The 12,500-nt window shown below is 46.7% G+C and overlaps 2 protein-coding genes across 9 annotated transcripts in view; both read left to right on the forward strand.

The window, feature by feature from the left end:
- LOC115416279 (protein FAM160B2-like) overlaps positions 1-11,907 on the forward strand; it is a 27,400-nt gene extending 15,493 nt beyond the window's left edge. The window contains exons 12-20 of one of the 6 annotated variants that reach the window (XM_030130028.1): positions 3,170-3,339; positions 3,435-3,548; positions 4,409-4,499; positions 5,006-5,146; positions 10,454-10,594; positions 10,752-10,852; positions 10,962-11,062; positions 11,152-11,241; positions 11,876-11,907. In XM_030130028.1, coding sequence (XP_029985888.1) covers positions 3,170-3,339; positions 3,435-3,548; positions 4,409-4,499; positions 5,006-5,146; positions 10,454-10,594; positions 10,752-10,852; positions 10,962-11,062; positions 11,152-11,241; positions 11,876-11,877 — 951 coding nt within the window. In that variant the 3' untranslated portion in view covers positions 11,878-11,907. Of the gene's footprint in view, positions 1-3,169; positions 3,340-3,434; positions 3,549-4,408; positions 4,500-5,005; positions 5,178-5,208; positions 5,619-10,453; positions 10,595-10,751; positions 10,853-10,958; positions 11,359-11,875 lie in introns of those variants that run through there. The other 5 variants (XM_030130029.1, XM_030130026.1, XM_030130027.1 and 2 more) reach the window with 5 other exon arrangements.
- A 493-nt stretch (positions 11,908-12,400) lies between these two features.
- LOC115416277 (dynamin-1-like) overlaps positions 12,401-12,500 on the forward strand; it is a 37,446-nt gene continuing 37,346 nt past the window's right edge. For all 3 annotated transcript variants that reach the window (XM_030130024.1, XM_030130023.1, XM_030130022.1), the window contains exon 1: positions 12,401-12,500. This exon is cut by the window's right edge and continues 196 nt beyond it. The gene's annotated coding sequence lies outside the window, so the exon portion shown is untranslated.

The following is a 12,500-nucleotide window of genomic DNA, read 5'->3' on the forward strand; positions in this document are numbered from 1 at the left end:
TGTCCATCTGTCCCTCTTTCTGTCTGTCCTTCTGTCTGTCTGTCTGTCCCTCTGTCCTTCTGTCCCTCTGTCTGTCTGTCCTTCGGTCTGTCCCTCTGTCTGTCTTTCCTTCTGTCCCTCTGTCTGTCTTTCTGTCTGTCTGTCCTTCTGTCCCTCTGTCTGTCTGTCCTTCTGTCTGTCTTTCTGTCCTTCTGTCTGTCCCTCTGTCTGTCCTTCGGTCTCTCTGTCCTTCTGTCTGTCTGTCTGTCTGTCCCTCTGTCCATCTCTCCTTCTGTCTGTCTGTCCTTCTGTCCCTCTGTCTGTCTGTCCTTCTGTCTGTCTGTCTGTCTGTCCTTCTGTCCCTCTGTCTATCTGTCCCTCTGTCTGTCTGTCCTTCTTTCTGTCTGTCCTTCTGTCTGTCCATCTGTCTGTCTGTCTGTCTGTCCTTCTGTCCCTCTGTCTGTCGTTCTGTCTGTCCGTCTGTCCTTCTGTCCCTCGGTCTGTCCCTCTGTCTGTCTGTCCCTCTGTCTGTCTGTCTGTCCTTCTGTCCCTCTGTCTGTCTGTCCTTCTGTCTGTCCTTCTGTCTGTCTTTCTGTCCTTCTGTCTGTCCCTCTGTCCTTCTGTCCCTCTGTCTGTCCTTCGGTCTCTCTGTCCTTCTGTCTGTCTTTCCATCTGTCCTTCTGTCCCTCTGTCTTTCTGTCCTTCTGTCCCTCTGTCTGTCTGTCTGTCTGTCCTTCTGTCCCTCTGTCTGTCTGTCCTTCTGTCTGTCTGTCTGTCTGTCCTTCTGTCCCTCTGTCTATCTGTCCCTCTGTCTGTCTGTCCTTCTGTCTGTCCATCTGTCTGTCTGTCCTTCTGTCCCTCTGTCTGTCTGTCCTTCTGTCTGTCTGTCTTTCTGTCCTTCTGTCCCTCTGTCTGTCTGTCCTTCTGTCTGTCTGTCTGTCTGTCCTTCTGTCCCTCTGTCTATCTGTCCCTCTGTCTGTCTGTCCTTCTTTCTGTCCATCTGTCTGTCTGTCCTTCTGTCCCTCTGTCTGTCTGTCCTTCTGTCTGTCTGTCTGTCTTTCTGTCCTTCTGTCCCTCTGTCTGTCTGTCCTTCTGTCTGTCTGTCTGTCTGTCCTTCTGTCCCTCTGTCTATCTGTCCCTCTGTTTGTCTGTCCTTCTGTCTGTCTGTCCTTCTGTCTGTCCATCTGTCTGTCTGTCCTTCTGTCCCTCTGTCTGTCTGTCCTTCTGTCTGTCTGTCTGTCCTTCTGTCCCTCTGTCTGTCTGTCTGTCCTTCTGTCTGTCCGTCTGTCCTTCTGTCCCTCGGTCTGTCCCTCTTTCTGTCTGTCCTTCTGTCCCTCTGTCTGTCTGTCTGTCCTTCTGTCCCTCTGTCTGTCCCTCTGTCCTTCTGTCCCTCTTTCTGTCCTTCGGTCTCTCTGTCCTTCTGTCTCTCTGTCCTTCTGTCTGTCTGTCTGTCCCTCTGTCCATCTCTCCTTCTTTCTGTCCGTCTGTCCTTCTTTCCCTCTGTCTGTCCTTCGGTCTGTCCCTCTGTCTGTCTGTCCCTTTGTCCTTCTGTCTGTCTGTCTGTCCGTCCTTCTGTCTGTCTGTCCTTCTGTCCTTCTGTCCCTCTGTCTGTCTGTCCTTCTGTCTGTCTTTCTGTCCTTCAATCCCTCTGTCTGTCTGTCTGTCCTTCTGTCTGTTCGTCTGTCCTTCTTTCCCTCTGTCTGTCCTTCGGTCTGTCCCTCTGTCTGTCTGTCCCTTTGTCCTTCTGTCTGTCTGTCTGTCCGTCCTTCTGTCTGTCTGTCCTTCTGTCTTTCCTTCTGTCCCTCTGTCCTTCTGTCTGTCTGTCCTTCTGTCTGTCTGTCCCTCTGTCCTTCTGTCTGTCTGTCCTTCTGTCCCTCTGTCCTTCTGTCTGTCCATCCGTCTGTCTGTCTGTCCGTCTGTCTGTCTGTCTGTCTGTCCTTCTGTCTGTCCTTCTGTCTGCCTGTCTGTCTGTCCTTCTGTCTGTCCCTCTGTCTGTCCTTCTGTCTGTCCTTCTGTCTGCCTGTCCGTCTGTCCTTCTGTCTGTCCCTCTGTCTGTCCTTCTGTCTGTCCCTCTGTCTGTCCTTCCTTCTGTCTGTCCTTCTGTCCCTCTGTCTGTCTGTCCTTCTGTCTGTCTGTCTGTCTTTCTGTCCTTCTGTCCCTCTGTCTGTCTGTCCTTCTGTCTGTCTGTCTGTCTGTCCTTCTGTCCCTCTGTCTATCTGTCCCTCTGTTTGTCTGTCCCTCTGTCTGTCTGTCCTTCTGTCTGTCCATCTGTCTGTCTGTCCTTCTGTCCCTCTGTCTGTCTTTCCTTCTGTCTGTCTGTCTGTCCTTCTGTCCCTCTGTCTGTCTGTCTGTCCTTCTGTCTGTCCGTCTGTCCTTCTGTCCCTCGGTCTGTCCCTCTTTCTGTCTGTCCTTCTGTCCCTCTGTCTGTCTGTCTGTCCTTCTGTCCCTCTGTCTGTCTGTCCTTCTGTCTGTCTTTCTGTCCTTCTGTCTGTCCCTCTGTCCTTCTGTCCCTCTTTCTGTCCTTCGGTCTCTCTGTCCTTCTGTCTCTCTGTCCTTCTGTCTGTCTGTCTGTCCCTCTGTCCATCTCTCCTTCTGTCTGTCCGTCTGTCCTTCTTTCCCTCTGTCTGTCCTTCGGTCTGTCCCTCTGTCTGTCTGTCCCTTTGTCCTTCTGTCTGTCTGTCTGTCCGTCCTTCTGTCTGTCTGTCCTTCTGTCCCTCTGTCTGTCTGTCCTTCTGTCTGTCTTTCTGTCCTTCAATCCCTCTGTCTGTCTGTCTGTCCTTCTGTCTGTTCGTCTGTCCTTCTTTCCCTCTGTCTGTCCTTCGGTCTGTCCCTCTGTCTGTCTGTCCCTTTGTCCTTCTGTCTGTCTGTCTGTCCGTCCTTCTGTCTGTCTGTCTTTCTGTCTTTCCTTCTGTCCCTCTGTCCTTCTGTCTGTCTGTCCTTCTGTCTGTCTGTCCCTCTGTCCTTCTGTCTGTCTGTCCTTCTGTCCCTCTGTCCTTCTGTCTGTCCATCCGTCTGTCTGTCTGTCCGTCTGTCTTTCTGTCCTTCTGTCTGTCTGTCTGTCTGTCCTTCTGTCTGTCCTTCTGTCTGCCTGTCTGTCTGTCCTTCTGTCTGTCCCTCTGTCTGTCCTTCCTTCTGTCTGTCCTTCTGTCCCTCTGTCTGTCCTTCTGTCTGTCCTTCTGTCTGTCTTCAGATCAGTATGGTGTCTCTCTCTCTGGTGGAGGAGCTCCTACAGAAGCCCCACAGGGACATTTTGGACGTCTTGGTGCTCCAGGACCTGCGCGGCCGTGCTTACCTGACTCCGCCCCCTGCCAGTCAAGAGGACCGCCTCACGGAGAGCAGCGACGTCATGGAGGACAGCGAGTGGGTTTGACACACATGGGTTTGACCAGATGAGTGTGATGGACAGTGAGTGGACAGTGTGAGACAGCAGTGGACAGCTGTGTTTGTGTCCTCAGGGACCTGGAGGAGGACCCCTTCTTCAACCACACTCTGCTCCTCCCCTCTCCTTCTGACTCCGCCCCCTCCTCCGCCGCTCCTCGTCCTGAATCGGCCGACGATGCCGTCAACAGGTAAAGTGGTTTTGGAGTCCCCGTAACCGCCGACAGACCATAATATGCACAGAGGGAACAGATGGAATAGTGCTCCCACAGTTTGCTTTGACATTTGTGAACTGTCTGTGACACTGGTTTGACTTTCATCAACTGGAGCCGTAAACACAGGGTTGGTACAGGTGATTGAAAACCTGGAAAATGATTGAATTTCAATGTTAGTTTTGTTTTTCTTATAAAACTGTGTTCTCCTTTAATTTCTGACCTGTTTTGCTCATATGAAACCTATGGGGGGGGGCTGTAAAGTTGAAAGTGTGACTCAGAAGCAGTCGTTCACAGCAGTGACTGTGCAGACGTTCAGTTCAACCTGTGCTGACACCAGCTGCAGGGTGTCCTTCAGACAAACCCACACTGGAGACGTACTGACGGACTGTGCACAGAAGGACTACACCTGTCATGGAAATGTTTGCTTTTCACCCCTCCCTCAGTCTCCCTCCCCCTCTTGAATTCCTCTTCCCAGTTTTGCACAGTTGATAAAGCTGGAGCATCAGCCCCTATAGACACCATGTGAGCACGAATGTCCCTGGGGGGGGACTCAGCCCTGTCTGTGCACACATTTGATCAGACCACGGTGCCACAGATGGGTCACCACATGTGTAGTCCTACTGTTCACAGTCCGTCAGTACGTCTCCAGTGTGGGTTTGTCTGAAGGACACCCTGCAGTTAGTGTCAGCACAGGTTGAACTGACCGTCTGCACAGTCACTGCTGTGAACGACTGCTGCTGAGTCAGCCCCCCCCCCCCGTACCTGCATGTGTTTACAGTTTAATATCATGAACATCGTGTTGATCTAAGTGTCCATATCTGTGTTTGTGTTCGTAGTTTTCTGTGTCTTCTTCCTGTTCAGTGTCGATCAGCTCAACTCCTGCAGGAGGGAGGATACGAGTCCTACATCCACGACGCACACACACTGGTCTGAACACACACACACACACACACACGCACACACACACACACACACACACTGGTCTGAACACACACACACACACACGCACACACACACACACACTGGTCTGAACACACACACACACACTGGTCTGAACACACACACACACACTGGTCTGAACACACACACACACACACACACACACTGGTCTGAACACACACACACACACACACACACACACACACACACACTGGTCTGAACACACACACACACACACACACACACACACACTGGTCTGAACACACACACACAGGTCTGATCACAGACACACACACACACACACACACACACACACACACACACACACACTGGTCTGAACACACACACACAGGTCTGATCACAGACACACACACACACACACACACACACACACACACACACACACTGGTCTGAACACACACACACACACACACAAAGCTGATGCTGACATAAAAGTGACCGTAGCTCCGCCTTGGCTCCTCCCCCTGGTTCAGGTGATGGAGTGTCGGTCCCTGTCGGAGGCCTTTGATTGGCCGCTCAGCCTCCCTGCTCCACCTTCATCACAGGACGTGGTTTTCTTCGAGGGTCACCTGCTCAAAGTCCTGTTGGACCGCCTAGGACGCATCCTGGAGCAGGTAGGCCACACCCACATCCCACCTGGAGCAGGTAGGCCACACCCACATCCAACCTGGAGCAGGTAGGCCACACCCACATCCAACCTGGAGCAGGTAGGCCACATCCAACCTGGAGCAGGTAGGCCACACCCACATCCCACCTGGAGCAGGTAGGCCACACCCACATCCATCCTGGAGCAGGTAGGCCACACCCACATCCATCCTAGAGCGGGTAGGCCACACCCACATCCAACCTGGATCAGGTAGCCCACACCCACATCCATCCTGGAGCGGGTAGGCCACACCCACATCTATCCTGGAGCAGGTAGACCACACCTACATCCATCCTAGAGCAGATAACCCACAACCATCCCAACCTGGACTAGTCTAGTCTGGTCTGGCCTAGTCTAGTCTAATCTGGTCTAATCTAATCTAGTCTAATGTAGTCTAATCTGGTCAAGTCTGGTCTGGTCTGGTCTAATCTGGTCTAGTCTAGTCTAATCTAATCTAGTCTAATCTATTCTAAACTAGTGTAATCTAGTGTAATCTAATCTAGTTTCATCTAATCTAGTCTAGTCTAATCTAGTCTAAACTAGTCTGATGTACTCTAGTCTAATATAATCTAAGCCCAGGGGTCTCCAACCTTTTCTCCTCTGTGGGCTACTTTTACCTACTGAAGTTGCCGGAGGGCTACTCTAATTTAACAACATTTATTTACATAGCTATTTTTCATACATACTCATATTTTGTATCATACGTTTGTAACATTGTGCTCTTCATTTATTTTATTTATTTATATATCTTTGTTTGAAACATTTACAATACTTAAAAAGTGTTCATATGAAACTATTATTGTACTTTAAGAAAATCAAAAGTAGAAAAAAACAAATACAAGCCTTTGCTGCTGTATTCCTAAATATTTTAATACTATGTCAAAAATTATGAAATGGAACAATCCTGCATATTTTATAGAATTACTAAAAACAAATACTACACACCTGTATGTGCATTTTTAATACTTTGAAATTGTGAAAAGGAACGCTGTCACTCACACAATAAAACTTCACCAGCATGTGCTGCTGTTTTTCTGAAGGATTTGACCTTTTCTAAATTCACATATTTTGTCAAAACATATGAATTAAAGCAGAACTTTGTGCACATGAATGCACCGTCCCCGTCACTTCTACAGTCCTCACACTGGAGTCAAACGCAGACGCACCTGTTCAGGTCCGACTGCAGCTGTCTGAGCGCATGTGCAGATAGTGTACATATGTTTGTGCTGGTCCAGGATGTGACCCACTTCACTGATGGTTCTGCTGGAGCTGGTCCTGGTCAGTTTACTGAACATGGACTGTTGGTTTGGACTGGAGTTTTCAGCTCTTTTACCTTCTGTTCACGGAGGCTGATTCCCACTGGAGAACCTCCAGAACAGCTGCTGTGAACTTTGGTGAAGTTCTGCTCCACGTTGCATCTTTTACTGACTTCCAGAACGCACCACACACACACACACACACACACACACTCGTCTTTCACATTAGTCAAACATTAGTCCGTGCCTCATCGTTGGTGAAAATAACTCCTGACTAAACTCCGCCCACATGGTTGCGGGGCTAAACCCACTACCTGCCTGGCATCTGGCTCATCCTGGGCCCCGCCCCTCTCCAATGACAGGCAGCAAACCAGCGCTAAAGTTTGATTGACAGCTAGTTGACCGTTTCATCTCAGGAGGGGGGCAGGACACTTGTAATTTTGATTGGGTGGAAATTTAGACCTGTTCAACCAAAGGACCAATCAAATGTGTGTTCTTACATTAGTGACCCTTGGAGAACCACCGGTAGATCGCGAGCAACGTGTTGGAGAACCCTGAACTAGTTCTATTTTTAGAACAGGCCTGCGGGCGACTCGCATGGTCCCTGCGGGCGACCTGGTGCCCACGGGCACCGTGTTGGTGACCCCTGATCTAACCTAATCTAGTTTAATCTAATGTAGTCTAATCTAATCTAGTCTAGTCTAGTCTAATCTAATCTAATCTAATCTAAACTAGTCTACTCTAGTCTAATCTAGTCTGATCTAGTCTCATCTAGTCTCATCTAATCTAGTCTCATCTACTATGAACTAATCTAGTCTAATGTAATCTAGTCTACTCTTGTCTAATCTAATCTAGTCTAATCTAATTTAGTCTAATCTAGTCTCATCTAATCTAGTCTAATGATATCTAGTTTAATCTAATCAAATCTAATCTATTGTAATCTATTTGAGTCTAGTCTAATCTAATCTAGACTAATCTAGTCTAAACTAGTCTAATCTACTCTAGTCTAATATGGTCTGATCTAATCTAGTCTAATCTAATCTAGACTAATCTACTCCAGTCTAATCTAGTCTCATCTAATCCAGTCTCATCAACTCTAATCTAATCTAGTCTAATGTAATCTAGTCTACTCTAGTTTAATCTAATCTAGTCTAATCTAGTTTCATCTAATCTAGTCTAATGTAATGTTGTCGAATCTAGTTTAATCTAATCAAATCTAATCTATTGTAATCTATTTGAGTCTAGACTAATCTAATATAGTCTAATCTAGTCTCATTTAAGATAGTCCAATCTAATCTAATCTAATCTAGTATAATCTAATCTAGTCTAATTAATCTAGATTAATCTAATCTAGTCTAATCTAGTCTCATTTAATCTAGTCTAATCTACTCTAATCTAGTGTAATCTATTTGAGTGTAGTCTAATCTAATCTAGTCTAATCTATTTGAATCTAGTTTAATCTAATATAGTCTAATGTAGTCTAATCCAATCTAGTCTAATCTAATCTAGACTAATCTATTCTAGTCTAATCTAGTCTAATTTAATGTAGTCTAATGTAATCTAGTCTAATTTAATTTAATCTAATCAGATCTAATCTATTTTAATCTATTTGAGTCTAGTCTAATCTAATCTAGTCTAATCTACTCTAAACTAGTCTAATCTACTCTAGTCTAATCCGGTCTGATCTAATCTAGTCTAATCTAATCTAGACTAATCTACTCTAGTCTAATCTAGTCTCATCTAATCCAGTCTCATCAACTCTAATCTAATCTAGTCTAATGTAATCTAGTCTACTCTAGTCTCATCTAATCTAGTCTAATCTAGTTTCATCTAGTCTAATGTAATGTTGTCGGATCTAGTTTAATCAAATCTAATCTATTGTAATCTATTTGAGTCTAGACTAATCTAATCTAGTCTAATCTGGACTAGATTAAATGAGACTAATCTAATCTAGTATAATCTAATCTAGTCTAATTAATCTAGATTAATCTACTCTAGTCTAATCTAGTCTCATTTAATCTAATCTAATCTAGTGTAATCTATTTGAGTCTAGTCTAATCTAGTCTAGTCTAATCTAATTTGGTGTAATCTATTTGAATCTAGTTTAATCTAATAGAGTCTAATATAGTCTAATCTAATCTAGTCCAATCTAATCTAATCTAGACTAATCTATTCTAGTCTAATCTAATCTAGTCTCATCTAATGTAGTATAATCTATTTGTGTCTAGTCTCATCTAATCTAGTCCAATCTAATCTAATCTAGTCTAATCTAATCTAATGTAGTCTCATCTAATCTAGTCTAATCTAATCTAGTATCATCTAATCTAGTCTCATATAATCTAGTCTAATCTAGTCTAGTCTAATTTAATCTAGTCTAGACTAATCTAATCTAGTCTCATCTAATCTAGTCTAGTCTAATCTAATCTAGTTTTATCTAATATAGTCCAATCTAATCTAATCCAGTCTAATCTAGACTAATCTACTCTAATCTAATCTAGTCTCATCTAATCTATTTTAATCTACTCTAATCTAGTGTAATCTATTTGAGTCTAGTCTATTCTAATCTAATATAGTGTAATCTATTTGAGTCTAGTCTCATCTAATCTAGTACAATCTAATCTAGTCTAATCCAATCTAATCTAATGTAGTCTCATCTAATTCAGTCTAATCTAATCTAGTCTAGTCTCATCTAATCTTGTCTAATTTAGTTTTGTCTAATCTAGTTTAATCTAGTCTAATCTAGTCTCATATACTCTAGTCTAATCTAGTCTAGTCTAATTTAATCTAGTCTCATCTAATCTAGTCTAGTCAAATCTAATCTAATCTGATCTGATCTAATCTAGTCTAATCTAATCGAAACCAGTGGAATTGAGCCCTGGTCCGTTTACAGCTGTTGACCTGTTTTCCTGGTCTAATCCGATCTAATCTGATTTTATCTGGGCTAATCTGGTCTAATCTACATCTGCTGACCTGTCTTCCTGGTTTCATGTGGTCTAATTTGGTCTCATGTGGTCTCATGTGGTCTCAGTGTCATGTGGTCTCATGTGGTCTAACGTGATCTCATGTGGTCTAATGTGGTCTCATGTGGTGTCATGTGGTCTCATGTGGTCTAATGTGATCTAACGTGGTCTAACATGGTCTAACATGGTCTAATGTGGTTTACTGTGGTCTAATGTGGTCTAATATGGTCTCATGTGGTCTAATGTGGTCTAACGTGGTCTCATGTGGTCTAACATGGTCTACCGTGGTCTCATGTGGCTTATCGTGGTCTGATGTGGTATAACGTGGTCTAATGTGGTCTAATGCAGTCTCATGTGGTCTAACGTGGTGTAATGTGGTTTCATTGTGGTCTGATGTGGTCTAACATAGTCTCATGTGGTCTAACATGGTCTAACGTGGTCTCACGTGGTCTACTGTGTCTAATGTGGTCTAATATGGTCTCATGTGGTCTAACGTGGTGTAACGTGGTCTGATGTGGTCTCACGTGGTCTCATATGGTCTCCTGTGGTCTATCATGCTCTCATGTGGTCTAACGTGGTCTCATGTGGATCTTCTGACCTGTCTTCCTGGTCTCATGTCATCTAATGTGGTCTAACATGGTCTCATGTGGTCTCATATTGTCTCATATGGTCTAATGTGGTCTCATGTGGTCTAACATGGTCTCATGGGGACCTTCTGATCTGTCTTCCTGGTCTCATGTGGTCTAACGTGGTCTCCTGTGGTCTAACATGGTCTCCTGTGGTCTAATGTGGTCTCCTGTGGTCTCATGTGGTCTAACGTGGTCTCATGTGGTCTATCGTGGTCTGATGTGGTATCCTGTGATCTGATGTGGTCTCCTGTGGTCTAACGTGGTCTCATGTGGTCTGATGTGGTCTCATGTGGTCTGTCATGGTCTGATGTGGTCTCATGTGGTCTATCATGGTCTGATGTGGTCTGATGTGGTCTATCATGGTCTAATGTGGTCTCCTGAGGTCTCCTGTGGACCTGGTCTAACCTGGTCTCTGTGGCCCCTCTTCCAGCCCTATGAGCTGAACCTCCAGCTGACGGCGGTCCTGTCCAGACTCTGTGCCTTCAGACACCCTCTGCTCAGCGAGTACCTGCTGGACCCCTACGTCCACCTGGACCAGCGGACCCGGTCCCTGTTCTCTGTCCTCATCAGGGTAAGACCCACCGGTCCGGCCTCTGCTGACCCGGTCTCAGCTGACCCGGTCTCAGCTAACCCGGTCTCAGCTGACCCGGTCTCAGCTGACCCGGTCTACCTGGTCTCTGCTGATCCGGTCTCTGCTGACCTGGTCCTGGTGGTCTCCTTTGTTCCAGGTGATGGGTCAGTTAATGCAGAGGGTCCAGAAGGTGTACAACCTGTCCCACAGACTGTTGAAGACCAGGAGGGACCTGCTGGGACTGGACCAGGACTCTGGGTAAGACCCGTGTGTCCCCGGTACTGGCTCCAGACCTGTACGGACTGACCCCGTAACCCTGACCCTGTCCCGGTTCCGGTACCCTGACCCTGTCCCTGTTTGTCCTCAGGTCTGAACATCAGACTTTGCTTCGAGGCGTCATCGTCCTGGAGGAGTTCTGCAAAGAACTGGCAGCCATAGCCTTCGTCAAACTGACCCAGGACCAGGACCTGGACCAGGACTGAGGCACCTGGACCAGGAACCTGGACCAGTTCCAGGACCAGGACTGAGGAGCCTGGACCAGGACCTGGGCCAAGACTCAGGAACCTGGACCAGGACCAGGACTGAGGACCCTGGACCAGGACTCAGGATTCTGGACCAGGACTCAGGATTCTGGACCAGGAATGTGTTCACCTGGACCAGGACCAGGACTGTCTTCACCTGGACAAGGATCTGGATCTGGACTAGCAGATGAACCTGATTGGTCCATCTGATGCTGCTGTGTTTCCATGGCAACGCTGAACCTTCTGCTGTTGTTTGTTCAAACCAATGGGCTTCATGCAGGTCACATGGTCAGCTAAGCCCCGCCCCTTCGGGCTGTCATCAGTAGTTTGTCAAACTGGGACGCTTCGGTTTGTTTTTGTGTTTTTAAGCTGAAGATTCTGTCAAAATGTGGACGGACCGTTCACGTCTGCACGGAGACACATTTATTTATCTGTGAACTCAGGTTCATGAGGAGTTTGGCACCTTAAATCCACCTTAAATCCACCTTAAATCCACCTTAAGCCTTACAGAGATGACAGCCTGTGTGTGTTTCCTCAGCTGCTGTTTTTACTGGTTGGTTTATTATTTATGTTTGACTGGAACACAAATAGAAACTGTGACGTATTTAAGACTCATTTCATGTTAACGAATGTTTTTCATCATATTCATTAAAATGAAACGTTTGAAAAGACAAAGTTTGGACGATTGAAGACGTGTGTTCTGTGTAACGTGAGTTACCTGGTCAAGGTTGGACCAGGACCGACTTACCTGGTCCAGAAGAACCTGGACCAGGACTGAAGAACCTGGACCAGTCAATAAATAATTGTCTTTGTTTTACAGTGAAAAAAGGAAATGTGCATGTTGATGAAATGTTTACTTTTATAAACTGTTCTTTAAAAACACGTGACCGGAACTAAAGCTGTTCACCTCCTATGGGGGCGGGATCAGAGCCTTTCTGGGTCTGAGTGTTGGTTGTAGTTTTATTTGTAGTCCTGGTTTTACTCCTCTGGCCCCTCCTCCTCTGGCCCCTCCTCCTCTGGCCCCTCCTCCTCTGCCTGCGGAGTCCCGGACTTTTATTTTGGCGGGCTGTGGGTACCGGAAGTGCTGCCTCCCTGCAGGAGCAGAGCGGCTGAAGGTCACAGCTGCAGCATCAGCACCATCCTGCTCCTCCTGCTCCTCCTCCTCTTCCTCCTCTTCATCGTCACTCAAAGCCAAACCGGCCTCAGCACCGTCGATAATCAGCTGATCGATCGGCGGCGGCGCGTGCAGCTGCGGCGGCGGAAGCTCGTGACGTGAGACCGGGACCGGAGCGACAGACGGATCAGCTGCGGCATCCGTGACTGCGCGTGTCCGCCCGCGCAGCGCCGCTCCCGCCGCCTCCTCCGGTCCGGCCTCCGCCTCCCTC

This window comes from Sphaeramia orbicularis, unplaced genomic scaffold (genome assembly GCF_902148855.1).
Source record: "Sphaeramia orbicularis unplaced genomic scaffold, fSphaOr1.1, whole genome shotgun sequence".
In the NCBI taxonomy this organism is placed as follows: Eukaryota; Metazoa; Chordata; class Actinopteri; order Kurtiformes; family Apogonidae; genus Sphaeramia; species Sphaeramia orbicularis.